The sequence below is a fragment of the Marmota monax genome, unplaced genomic scaffold, assembly GCF_021218885.2.
Source record: "Marmota monax isolate L192 unplaced genomic scaffold, Marmota_monax_Labrador192_F-V1.1 WCK01_AAM20220418_F8-fsc00008, whole genome shotgun sequence".
Classification (NCBI taxonomy): Eukaryota; Metazoa; Chordata; class Mammalia; order Rodentia; family Sciuridae; genus Marmota; species Marmota monax.
Genome location: NW_026694432.1, coordinates 23,759,926 through 23,772,882, shown reverse-complemented (window position 1 = coordinate 23,772,882; position 12,957 = coordinate 23,759,926). Strand labels below are relative to the sequence as shown.

Sequence of the window (12,957 nt, the reverse complement as noted above, 5' to 3'; positions counted from 1 at the left end):
CCACCTGCTGGACAAAGAGGACCTGGGCGCCCAGGAGGCGAGGACAGCAGCTGCAGCCCAGGGCCCGCGGGGGGCTGGGTTGTCCCCCACCCCATGGGCAGGGCCCACCTCTTATGCCCCCCCAGACCTCCACCCGCAGGGGGCTCTGGGGCCAAGTGCTTCACCTCTGTCCAGGCTGGGTGGCCTGGGCCACAGGACAGAGGTCCAGGTGGAGCCCGAGGCCCTGAAGGAGGATGCTGAACTCCTGCTGTCCCCAACCTCCTCCTCACCGCGGCCTGCGTGGAGCCGCTGCAAGTCCTCATTCTGGGGTGGGCGGCAGGAGAGGGGCCGTGACTGGACCCCACCCACCCAGGCCCCTGGCCGGAGGCCGGCAGGAGGCAGTGGGAAGGGGGGATCCAGGGGACCAGGGAAAGGAAGAGCAGTGACCCCAAAGCCTGGGTCCCCCAGAGTCAGGGGGAGGTGGGGTTCACGAAGGCCTCCGCGCACGAGTGCAGGGCGGGCAGGGGAAGCCACAGCCGCTGACCGGAGCCAGGGCCGGGCACTCAGCAGTGCTGGCTCCTCCTGGGTGTCCACCCCCAAGCGCAGCGACCCCGTGGGCCATGGATGTTTCTAGAACCAGGCGCGCACCTGACAAATGCATGTCGGACTGCATGTGTGGTGGTGGCCGAGCAGCGGGTGGGCGCTGAGCCCCAGAGAACACTCGGGTGGACGAGGGGCCCGGGCATCGGCCTCCCTGGGCCTCAGTGTCCTCGTCGGTGAGGGGACAGTCACTCCCCCTCGGTGATGCCAACCAGCTAAGTCTCAGGCACCGTGCAGGCCACAGAGGGGACCGGACACTGGGTGGGCCAACCTGACCCCAGGGACATCTGTGCCCTGGGGACGTCATTCACTTCCCCATTTCAGACACTCATGACCAGGTGTAGGCGGAAGGGGGTGGGGGTCACTGTGGTCAGCCTGGCTGGAACTCCAGAAAGTGTCACGTCAGGGAAAATGACAAGAAAGGGGATGTGGGACAGGGAGCGGTGGGGGGGAGGGGAGCGACGGGGGAGGGGACCCCAGCTCTGCCCTGGGCCATCCTGCTCTGTCCACTCTGACGTGGTGTCCTCCGGTCTGCGAGAGGGAAGAGGGCTGAGGACACTCTGTGACCAGGCCAGAAGCCTCCCGGCCCCAGGCGCACAGGTGAGGGCGAGGGCCACGCTCCTGGACGGCTGGGCTGGGGGGCGGGAGGTCCACCCTGCTGAGCCCAGGCCTGGCTGCAGCAGAGGCCAGCTCCCACCCGCCATGGTGGTCCCTCCTTGGAGGGAGTGAGCTGAGCACCAGGAGGGCGGGAAGGCAGGGCCCGGGGCCACTCCACCCTCCCCACCGGCTCCCTCCCCAGGATGGACGCGGGCCCCGGCTGCAGGGGCCTCCTGGGACTCTGCCTGCTGCTGCTCCTGCTGGCGCGGCCACTGCGGGGACAGTCCAGCCCCAGCTGCTACGGGATCCCGGGGATGCCAGGCCTGCCGGGGGCCCCTGGGAAGGACGGACATGACGGGCTGCAGGGCCCCAAGGGCGAGCCCGGTGAGTCTGTGGTCCCCAGGGCCACCTGGGGCTGGGCTGGTCCCCTCACCTGACTCCTCACTGTCCTCATCCCACGTAGGGAGGGCGCCCCGTCCCTGCAGGTGGCAGGCGCTCAGAGGCCATGTCCGACGGCCTTGGAAACCCCCCAGCTGCCCACTAGTGTCACAGCCCCCCACTGCCCTGCTGCCTGTGGGTGACACCCGGGGAAGGGGGCCCACGCGGGGGAGGTGCGAGGCACCAGCTGCCCAGTCCAAGCCCAAGGGCACCGCTGCCCTCCGTGGGCACACCCGCAGCCCCAGCCTTGGGCGCCAACAGGGAGGAGTGGGCGTCCCCTCACCTGGGGGCTGAGGTCACGTGGGTGGGGGTGTCCAGGCAGAGGCCACGGGGGGCATTGTCTTGGGGGACTGAGCTGGCCACCTCCCGGGGGTGCTGGAGGGATGGAGAGGGAGGGGACCGGGACCGCAGCCTCCTCTGCTGGAGGCTCAGGCACAGCCCTTCAGAGAAGGGGCGGAGGATGGGGTGGGCGCTGGCCTTGGGCCCCGTGCAGGGGGGCGCCCTGCGGGGAGCTGAGCATGTGAAGCCAGGGTCCTGGGCAGAGCTCCTTCCTGGAGGGGCAGATGGAGGGGGCTGGTGGAAAGAGCCCTTTGCCTTTCCCAAGGTTAGAATTGTTAGCTGTGTCCTGCAGGTGAGGAAACTGGGCCAAAACCCCTTGAAAATGTGATCTACTCCCACTTTGCAAATGTCAGAGCTGGGGTTCAGAGAGGTTGATCAACTCACCCCGAGTCACACAGCAGAATCCTATCCACACCCTTAACCACTGCCCCTCCCTCTCCACTGCTGCTTCCTGTCCCTGCCCAGCACCACTGGCTTCCCCACGACCCGGGTCCCCTGGACACTTGTGTCCACCGTGTCTGGCACTGTGCCCAGCACCCTTCAAGCTGTGCTCCCTGGCTCCATTCTGCCAGCCTCTCTGGGCTCTGTTCCCTTATGCTCTTATCTCAACTGAGCAAACAGGCTCAGAGAGGGGAGGTCACCTGCCTAGTGTCACACAGCCTGAGGCCCGTCTGCTGGGTCCTGGCCCCACTCTCCTGACCCTGGGACCTAAAAGGTCCACACGCCATAGAGTTACAGACGTGTAGCCCTGGGAAAGCAGAGGAGGAAAAGAGCCGTGATGGCCGGCAGGGGTGAGCACGGAGGGCTTCTGGAAGAGGAGACTCTAGAGATGGACCTTGGAAGTGGGAAGGTCTTGGCCGCGGTTTCCTCCGCTGCGACTCGAGGGAACTGAACCAGGCCACGTGTCCCAAGGGCTGAGGTGGGCTGAGCGGCTCGGGTGACTGGACAAGCTTCTGTCACTCCACCCGGGACTTGCCTGTGCTCACCAGGGTGCGAACCCTGCAGCTGGTGAAAGTCCAGGTCCCTCCTAAGAAAAGTCACGCAAAGTGACAGGCGTGCCCCTCAGCAGGGAGGACGGTGGGCGCAGAAACCTGCACCCGACACAGCCGTACTAGAACCACACACGCGTGGGGGCCAGCACCCGAGCTGGCAGCCTGGGTCCTGATGCCCACCTCCCAGATCTGAGGTCCCCTTCACTACACAGCACGTGCCGCCGGGGAAAGCGAGGCCGAGGGCGCGTGGGGCCTCTGTCCCTACTCTGATTTCCAAACACAAGGTTGAAGGTATAGTATACCTACAAAATTAGGTAAAGGCCTGGAAGCTGCCTCTCGCTGGTCTTCTGATTTTTGTCAAGAAAAACTAGGAGCCGGGCGCAGTGGTGCACCCCTGTCCTCCCAGCCGCTGGGGAGGCTGAGGCAGGAGGATCGAGAGTTCAAAGCCAGCCTCAGCAAAGTGAGGCCCTAAGCAACTCACAGAGACCCTGTCTCTAAATAAAATACAAAAAAGGGCTGGGGATGGAGCTCAGAGGTTGAGTGCCCCTGAGTTCAATCCCTGGTACCAAACAAAAAAGAAAGACAGAAAGACCAGGGACCTAGACTTTAGGTGAGCTCCAGATTTGCGCCGTTCTCTGCTGTGATTTAAACTTGGAAAGCTCCGTGCAGGCCCCACAGGGTGTCCGTGGCCACCTGCTGCGCCTGCTGTCAGGGTGCCTGACGTCCGGTAGGGCTGGGACACCTCCCGGGTCCATCGAGTCCGACCCTCTCCATCACAGATGAGGAAACTACCCCAGGCCAGGGCCCACTTCCAGTGGACATCCATCTGGGCAGGACACCCCAGGGTACCCTGCCCTGACCCCCACGTCCTACCCACCTGCTCTCTCCCCAGGAATCCCAGCCATCCCTGGCACCCGAGGACCCAAGGGCCAGAAGGGCGAGCCGGGCCCAGCCGGCTACCCTGGGAAGAACGGCCCCATGGGACCCCCTGGGGCACCGGGGGACCGCGGCCCCAGTGGGCTTCCTGGGGAGCCCGGGGAGGAGGGCAGGTACAAGCAGAAGCACCAGTCGGTGTTCACGGTCACCCGGCAGACCTCCCAGTACCCGGCGGCCAACAGCCTGGTCAGGTTCAACACGGTGGTCACCAACCCGCAGGGGGACTATGACACGGGCACGGGCAAGTTCACCTGCAAGGTGCCCGGGCTCTACTACTTTGTCTACCACACGTCGCACACGGCCAACCTGTGCGTGGTGCTCTACCGCAGCGGCGTCAAGGTGACCACCTTCTGCGACCACATGTCCAACAGCAAGCAGGTCAGCTCGGGCGGCGTGCTGCTGCACCTGCAGGTGGGCGAGGAGGTGTGGCTGGCCGTCAACGACTACAACGGCCTGGTGGGCACCGAGGGCTCCGACAGCGTCTTCTCGGGCTTCCTGCTCTTCCCCGACTAGCCGCCGGCCGGTGGACTCCTCCTCCAGGAAGCCCACCCTGACTCCCTGCCCCACCCTCCTGTCCCCTCCCCCTCTGAGCTCCTCTCGGGGGCCACTGCTTGTCCCGTTCCTGAACCAGTACCTCCTGGGACCGTCATTCATTTTTATCTGTTCAGGTCTTGGAAGAGGGGGGGATGGACAAATAAATAATTAGACCCCTACGTTGGCGTGGCCCCGGTCCCTCTCGGTGACACCATGAACTTGGCCTGTTCCGCTTCGCATCTGCCGCAGCTGCCCGCGGGCTCTGGCCTTGGGGTGTCCAGGGGGTGCTCAGCACCAGCGGTAACCCCCAGCACCATCTGGCCTGGTGGAGGGGGGTGTTCAAGGGTGGTCACAGGCCACCAGAGGTCCCCCAGGGGCAGCACTGAGTGCGGGAGGAGTTGGGGCTGGCAGTGCGCCCACGAGGCGGGCAGCAGCCTGCGTCCATGCAGAGGGATGAGGGAGCCGCGCGGGCTTGGCGCACACCAGGCCTGCGCAGGAGCGTCAGCACGTGGACGCCTCTGGGCCTCGCAGCCACGCGCTGAGACGGGCGTGAGTGGGTGAGAGAGGACTGAGTCACCCCAAATGATCACAGACTCCAGGGCCCCCCAAGAGGTCACCTAAAGACACTGCTGCCCGCTGCCACCAGGTTTTGGAGGTGGGTTGCTGGGCTCAGCTGCCCAGGTCAGGGACGCTGCAGAAAGGTCAGAAGTCGGGCTTCCCTGGGCAGCCCTCAGGTCCGGGCCTTGGAGCGCAGCGAGCCGTGAGGCTGACCGAGCCCAGGGGAACCTGGCTGGGGTCTCGTCCTGGTTCCACGAGGCCCACGGACTGCACAGTGGCATCACTGAGGGGCAGTGAGAGTGAATTCTGCAGCCCCCTGTGTCCACGTGGGCCCCCGGTTCTGACAGCCCGTTCCACACGTCCACGCCTTGCCCCTGCTGTCCTCCGTCCTGTAGAGCCCCACCCCCACACACATGGCCCATCCCCGCGGACAGGATGCCTCCCCCAGGTCACCTCCTCCAGGAAGGCCTCCCAGGTCCCCACGTCCCCACAGCACCCTCTGCAGACTGGGACCACAAACTCAGGACCCTTCAGAGGCCAGGTCCCCTCGTCCACCAGCAAATAAGATCCACCTGGGGACTTGCTGCAAACCAAGCCGGGTCCGCGGACCCTCGCAGCCTCCTGGGGGTTTGGGGAAGATGGGGCCGTGGTGAGTGGCGGGCGGCGGGTGAATGCCACCACCTGGTCCAGGGACTGTGCGAGTCTCCACGCCTGGACCTAAGGGGTGGGAGAAGGGACAGAGAAGGACACGCACACACAGAACCCAGGGGTCCGGGTGCCTCGGCAGGGCCAGCCTGGGTCACCGGCCACGCGTTCAGTGTCCCACCGTCACCCACTTAGTGGTTCACCCTGTGATGCTGGTGGAGACACGTCGTTCTTGTCATTTCTCTTTTGTTTAGAACAACCGATGACCGTCACATGGCCAGTGTCGGAGCAGAGCCCCGCGCTGGGAGGCGAGCCCGTGTGGCCTCGGGTCCCCATAACTGCCTCCTGTCCCCTCTTGGACAGAGAGATGGGCCGTGGAAGGCTCCGCCACGTCCACCACGTTGGTGGCGGGCAGGGGCCTTGGCACGTTGGGCAAGAGGTGGGAGGACTCGGCAGGAAGCGGGGTGCCCCAGGCTGCACCCCCAGCTTTCCGACCAGGGGGCTGAGGGGCTGAGGCTCCTTATTCTGCTCTTGGCCGGGTCCCCCCTTAACAGGGTGTGGCGCAGCCACTTGATGGGCACAGAGACCAGCTGCCCTCAGGGGTCACGTCCAGGGAGCCCCAGCCCCGACCCCACGCCCAGGCCTCCCACGGGACTCCGAGAACCGCGTCCCTCCTCCACATGAGCTTCCCGGGCCTCCTGGGCTTGTGGGGTCTCCTCCCCGCTCCCACCAACAGCCCCCGGAGCGCGACACCCAGGCCCACGGCATGGAGAGGAGGACACTGGGCTGGGCCACGCGCCTGAGCCACTTGGTCAGAAGAGGCCCAGCTGGGACTCGAGCCCGGAGCGCCCGACGCCGGCCCTGCTGTTGCCACCCAAGTCCAATCCCACCTTTCCCGGGGCCATCGACCACCCAGGCTCAAGTGCCCCTGGGCGCCCCTGGATTCTCCAAGCGCAGATGTCACAGGGCCCCAGCTCCTGCGCTGGCCGGGTCACTGTCCCCGAGCGGGGTGCCTCGTGGCACACTGAGGCTGCTGGCGTCCCGGTGCCTGGCCAAGGTCTTCATCCCTCCTAGGTGGGGTGTGGGCTCCGGCTGTCACTGCTTTTTTTGGTGACATTTCTCACAGGAACAAAAAGCCTTGTGTCACTTGATGTTTAACATGGCTCCGTGGGGACCGTGGCCGGCTCAGAGAGAGGAGGGAACGTGTTCAAGTGACGCCTCCCCTGGGGACCCTGTCTCCCTGCAAGTGAAACGTGGGGGACGGGTAACCGAGGCCTCTCGAGCCAGCCTGGGTCCACTTTAGGATCCACAAGGGCACCTGCCTGTGGCGGTCGCTGTCACCAGCTCCGAGTCGGGCTCGAGGTGGGGGGCATACAGAAGTCGGGAGCGGGTTTCTCCGACTGCTCTTGGAGAATGGGAAGGGGACGGGGCCGAGGATGGGAAGGCAGCAGGGACAAGCCCTCCTCCGTCACCCCACCCGTCACCCTGGTGGCCGTCATCCTGGTGGCCGGGAGACCCCAGGGCGGGCTGATTGCGGTCCCATCCTAGAGCAGAGGAGGTGGCGCTCCGCTGGGCTGTCAGCCTGGAGTGGGCACCGCGGGGCCAGAACACAGACCTGTTGGGCACCAGGCGTTCCCCTGGGGTGACCGTGGGGCCCCTCGGAAGCCCATGAGCTCAGGGGCCTGGCAGGTGGCCGCCCGCTGTGGTCACTCGCGGTCACTCTCGGACAGCCTGTGCTCCCTGGCCGCTGAGTCGGCGAAACCCACTGGCCACTGGCCACCGGTTTACAGGAACCCTCCTCCCGGGGGCAGAAATGGGACCTGAAACTGCCCAAGGCAGCGGGATGGGGGCGGTGGGGACAAAGGGGGGGCCGCCTGCCCGGCCCTGGGAGGGGACCGCAAGGGGAAGCCCTTCCGCCTCTGGGAATGGAACTTCTGCTTTGGACGGAGAGCAGCGGGCTCCACTCCTGGCCCCACTGCTGCCCGGCCCCACGGCATCCAGGACCCCAGGACCCCAGGTGAGCACAGCCCAGCACCCGGGGGATGGGGCAGCGTGGCCTCGGAGCCGCAGGGGTCTGACGGTGCGGAGGCAGGGCCCAAGGCGGCCTGGGGCTCTCTGGGGTGAGCCGGGAGTCTGTGGCAGCCCTCTTACGTGCTGGTCACCTCGGGCCAGTCTCCTAACCTCTCTCAGCCCGAGACACCCTCCGGGGAGCACAGAGCCCTTCGGGGTGCAGCAAGCCTTAGAGGTCAGCTCGGTGGCCACCTTGGCTGCAAACACAGCAGCGGAGCAGAGGCGGGACGTGAACTGGGTCCCCTCTGCCGGTCCAGCACTGACGTCCCAAACCCTGCTTCTCCCAGCTTCCTGCCCCCTGGTGGGTCTCTCAGCTGGACTCTGGAGGAAATCCCTTGACCGGCGGGGAGCTGGGATTCGCTGTTCCTTACAGTGAGCTCAGTAACAGGGGAGAGGCCGGGAGCGTCCCAAGATCTTTTCTCTTCTGGGTGCTATCAAGTCCAATCCAGAAATCAACCTTGCCAAAGAGGCTCAGAGAGGTTAAAGCACTGCCCAGGGTCACACAGCAGAGAGGGAGTTCAAATTCAAGTTCCCGACTCCAAGTTGGGGGAAGGAACTGTTGGGACTGGGAGGAGATAGAAGGGTAAACTGCGGTGGGAAGAAGTGATTTTCTGGAGGCCCCTAATAGCGGCAGAAGCGACCTGAACCTGCGGGGCTGTTCTCCATACAACAAAACAGGCCCTCAGCATCCAGCGACTGCCTGCTGCCTACCTGCTGATAAAAGCCACTTTCCTCTGCCCCTTACACATGGCCAGCACCACTCTTAGCAAGTCCTGTGCAAGAGTCCTTTCATCAGACTGTCTGGCTCCTATTTCTTAAGTGGCCTCTTAAGATCCAGCGTAGGTAGGTTCGAATCCCAGCCAATGTGAAAGCTGTGTGACCTTTGTTGGGTGCTTGCCCTCTCTGATCCCCAGTTCCTCATCCGTAAATGAGAAAGCAAAAGTGGTTCCTCAGGGGGCTGTCATGAGAATTAAACTAAATGAGACAATGACACCTCATGCGTTTGGCTTAGAGCCTGGTCCCTGCTAAGTGCCCAACTTGATAAGTTGTCAAACTGGCATTTTGTAGAATTCCCAGCAAGAGTGAGAACTGAGGCTTTCTCAGAGACGAGCAGGGTCTGCCCCCAGGCCAGCCCCGCCGTCCCTGGCGAGTCGGGGCCTCGCTCCTCACTCCTGAGACGCAGCTTCCTACGCGCCTCTGGGTGCTGGGGGCTCAGTGGACACGCCGAAGCAGCAAGTCCAAACGGGAGCCCCGAGCCCCCGGTTCCTGCCACCCGTGGTCCTGTGGCTGCCCGGGAGGCCGGCAGGGCTGCTCTGCTGTCCCGGCCCTTGTGGGCGGGGGGCAGTGAGGGAGGGCTTCCTGGAGGAGGAGGCTCCCCTCAAGGGCTGAGGGGCGGGGAGGACTCCGACCTGGGGAAGGTGGACGGGGCAGGTGCCGTCACGGAGACGGTGCGTTAGAGCCCTGCACAGAGTCGCCACCGCAGGGATGTGAGGACTCGTGAAGGCTCCTCAAAAAGCTAAGCCCACAGTCGTGGCCACCCACGGCCAGCTCAGCACCCAGAATTGAAAGCTCCCCAGAGGCGTGGGAGGCTGAGGCAGGAGGATCGTGAGTTCAGAGCCGGCCTTAGCCACCTAGTGAGGTCCTATCAACCCAGCGAGACCCTGTCTCTAATAAAATGTCAAAAAGGCTGGGGATGTGGCTCATTGGTTGAGCACCCCTGGGTTCAGTCCCCAGTACCCCCCTAAAAAAAAAGCAGGTCCTCAAATCTTTGTGAGGAACGATGGTGGCAGCATTGTTCATAATAGCCAAGAGGTGGCAGCTTCCCAAATATCCATGAGAGAGGAGTGGAGAAGCCGACCGTGGTCCATCCACACGGTGGAATATTATTCTGCCCATAAAAGCGAACCAAGCCCTGATACACGCCACAACACGGACGAACCTCCAATGCAAACAGTCAGACCCGAGAGGCCATATCCTGTGATCCCACTTCCTTAGCGGGCTGCTGTGATGTGAATGCTGCCTGTATTCAAAAGAACAGAACAAGGGGGGACCCGCTGGACCAGGGCCCCTTCCGTCTGTCCTGAGAGCTAAAGCCCTGGGCCGCGCTGGCTCTGCTGATCTCTGGGACAGTCCCCGGCCTCCTCCCCAGCTCCCAGGATTAACAAAGGACATTCGGCCCTCCGGCCAGAGGCGCAGCTCCCCGAGGAGCCCGAGGAGCAGGGGTGGCCTGGTAGGGGGCAGGGTTGCTGGCTCTGCTCCTTACTGTGTGACCCTGAGCACGGGCTCGGCCTCTCTGAACATGAGTGCCCTCTGGGGTACAGGAATTAGTTTCCACCGTGCACCGATGCTCTTGAGGGTGCCGAGTGCCCGCCCGTCAACAGCACCTGCTCTCTAATGAAGGAGGCCTTCAGCCCCCACCCGCGGGTCCTTCCTGCCGCCTTGGCCCCTCTCCTCAGCCTATCTCAGGGACCCTCCCCACCATTCCCTCCTCCTGGTCACTCTCGCCCCAGCCCTTTCAGGACCCTCAGGTCTCAGCCTAAACCACACTTTTCCTCTGTGGAAAAGGCCGTCCTGAGGGACGACGTCTCACAGAGCCAGACACCCACCCTCCAGCCCCCTCCCTTTCCCCCCGAGCCCCAGTCGCAGACGGCGACTGTCTATGTTCAACTGTAGGATGACCCACTGATCCTGTCCCCCTGAGGGCACAGGACCCCCGGGGCAGGGGCCACATCCTCCTGTCCACCCTCTGACTCTAAACCTAGGGCTGGGGAAAGCAGACACAGCACACCACTGAGCATGTGGGTGGGTGGGCGAGTGGATGAAGGATGGATAGAGGGAGGGATGGAGGAGGGATGGAGGGAGAGATGGAGGGTGAGTGGGTGGGTGGACAGATGGATGGGTGGATGGGTGGATGGATGAGTGAATGGATGGGTGGGTGGATGGGTAGATGGGTGGATAAATGAATGGATGGAGGATGGATGGAGGGAGGGGTAGAGGATGAATGGATGGGTGAGTAGGTGGGTGACTGGGTGGATGGGTGAGTAGGTGGGTGAATGGGTGGAGGATGGAGGGGGGGAGGGGTAGAGGATGAATGGGTGGGTGAATGGATGGGTGAGTAGGTGGGTGACTGGGTGGAGGATGGAGGGGGGGAGGGGTGGAGGATGGGCGGGTGGGTGGACAGATGGATAAACAGACAGGTGGACACAGGAAGAGGAGGATCCATGAGTGGGCGACGGCTGTGACCCCGTCTTCTCTCCGCAGGGGGCTGAGACAGGGATGACGTTCCCGGGGGGGCGTGCCTTGGTGCTGCTGCCACTGCTGCTCCGCATCTGCTGGGCCCAGAGCTGCACTGGGCCCCCGGCCATCCCTGGCACCCCTGGCATCCCTGGCATCCCTGGCAATGACGGCCAGCCTGGGACCCTGGGGACAAAGGGCGAGAAAGGTACTGCGGGCTCTGGGGCACACTGGTGTCACGGGCCGAGGCCCCATCTCCTGGCTCCCAAGTCACCGTCACCTGCCTTAGAAAATGCAAAAGCACAAACCCAGGACCTTTGCCAGGAGGGAATCCTGGGCCCCATTTTACAGACAGGAAAACTCATCTCCAGAGAGGTGCCCCGAGGTGCCGAGGCTCAGCCAGGGCCACGGCTCTTCCCGCCCCGCCAGGCAGACAGCACCGCCGCCACGCAGTCCTGGCTCCCCTTCTCCCCCAGAGCAGGGCTCCACCCCTGTGCCTTGCTAGTTCCTCACCTGTGAAGCAGGGACAGTGACACGGGGCTCCAATGGGACTGCCCCCACGAAGCCCCTGTGTGCCGCGGCTCCTTCCTCACCTCCCCTGGGGTCTGCCGCAGCCTCGGTGCAGCTCACCCTCCCGCCACCCCACGTCACCTCACAGATCCACCAAACAGCCCCGTCCCCCTTCTACAGATGAGGAAGCTGAGTTCCAAAGAACAGGACTCGCTGTGTCCAGGTGACACAACCAACACTGGCTCGTGTCACACGAGAAGCACAGCTGTCTGTCCGCTGACCCCAACTTCGCAGGCACCGTCCTCTGCTGCTCTGCTGGAAAATGGCCTTTATCGTGTGTCTCAAGGAGCAAGGGGTGGTGGCTGCCAGAGTGTGGAGTGATGATCCCAGAGTTCCCGATCGGGGCAGCGCAAGGGCAGCTGTGATGGATTGAGGATGTCTGCCGTGGCTGGGTGGGGGACAGGAGCACCTGGGCCAGGAGCTCAGTCGCCCTGCTCTAGGCTTCAGGCTGACAAGGGACCTGGGAGCTGGGGCAGAGGCAGGGCCAGCCCTGTCCTCGGCGGGTACCACTCTCCCCGTGATGCCCCGGTCACGAGGTCCCAGTGCAAGCTCCTTCCTTGGGCGCACTCGTGTCTCTGTCTCTGTCTCTGTCCTTCCAGGGCTTCCCGGGCTGGCAGGGGACCATGGTGAGTTTGGAGAGAAGGGAGACCCGGGGATTCCCGGCAACCCGGGAAAAGTTGGCCCCAAGGGTCCAGTCGGCCCGAAGGGTGCCCCGGGGTCCCCTGGATTGCCGGGTCCCAAAGGTGAGTCAGGAGACTACAAGGCCACACAGAAGATCGCCTTCTCTGCCATGAGGACCGTCAACAACGTCCTGAGGCGGGACCAGGTCATCCGCTTCGACAGCATCATCACCAACGTGAACAACAACTACGAGCCGCGCAGCGGCAAGTTCACCTGCAGGGTGCCCGGCCTCTACTACTTCACCTACCACGCCAGCTCTCGAGGGAGCCTGTGCGTCAACCTCGTCCGGGGCCGGGACAGCATGAAGAAGGTGGTGACCTTCTGCGACTACGCCCTCAACACCTTCCAGGTCACCACGGGCGGCGTGGTGCTCAAGCTGGAGCAGGGGGAGATGGTCTTCCTGCAGGCCACCGACAAGAACTCGCTGCTGGGCATCGAGGGCGCCAACAGCATCTTCTCCGGCTTCCTGCTCTTCCCTGATCCGGAGGCGTGACCCATGGGGCTGAACCCCACCTGCTCAGGGCCACCCCCCTCCCCCAGCAACACTCACCCCACCCCCAACACCGCCTCCTACCCGGCCCCCGCTCTTTTACTGAATGAATGAATAAATAAACTCTTCAGGATCAAGGGACGCAGTCTAGTCCAACTCTGGGTCCTAGCCCCTGGCACACAGTAGGTGCTCAGCCATGCTGGCTGAATGGATGCATGAACAATGGATGGATGGTAGATGGCTGGAGGGAGGGATAGGGGGCCCTTAGTAGCAGAAACTTCTATGTGGGGGTGA

At 63.9% G+C, this 12,957-nt stretch overlaps 2 protein-coding genes across 2 annotated transcripts; both read left to right on the top strand.

Annotated features, from left to right (window-relative positions):
- The first annotated feature begins 1,022 nt into the window (after positions 1–1,022).
- C1qc (complement C1q C chain) lies at positions 1,023–4,594 on the top strand. The gene is made up of 3 exons (XM_046468663.2): positions 1,023–1,179; positions 1,379–1,560; positions 3,838–4,594. The coding sequence occupies exons 2-3, from the start codon at positions 1,380–1,382 to the stop codon at positions 4,392–4,394; spliced, it is 738 nt and encodes a 245-aa protein (XP_046324619.1). The 5' UTR covers positions 1,023–1,179; position 1,379; the 3' UTR covers positions 4,395–4,594.
- A 6,091-nt stretch (positions 4,595–10,685) lies between these two features.
- Positions 10,686–12,666, top strand: C1qb (complement C1q B chain). Its single transcript, XM_046468387.1, has 3 exons — positions 10,686–10,697; positions 10,950–11,130; positions 12,092–12,666. Exons 1-3 carry the CDS (start codon positions 10,686–10,688, stop codon positions 12,664–12,666), a joined length of 768 nt encoding a protein of 255 aa, XP_046324343.1.
- Positions 12,667–12,957: the final 291 nt, after the last annotated feature.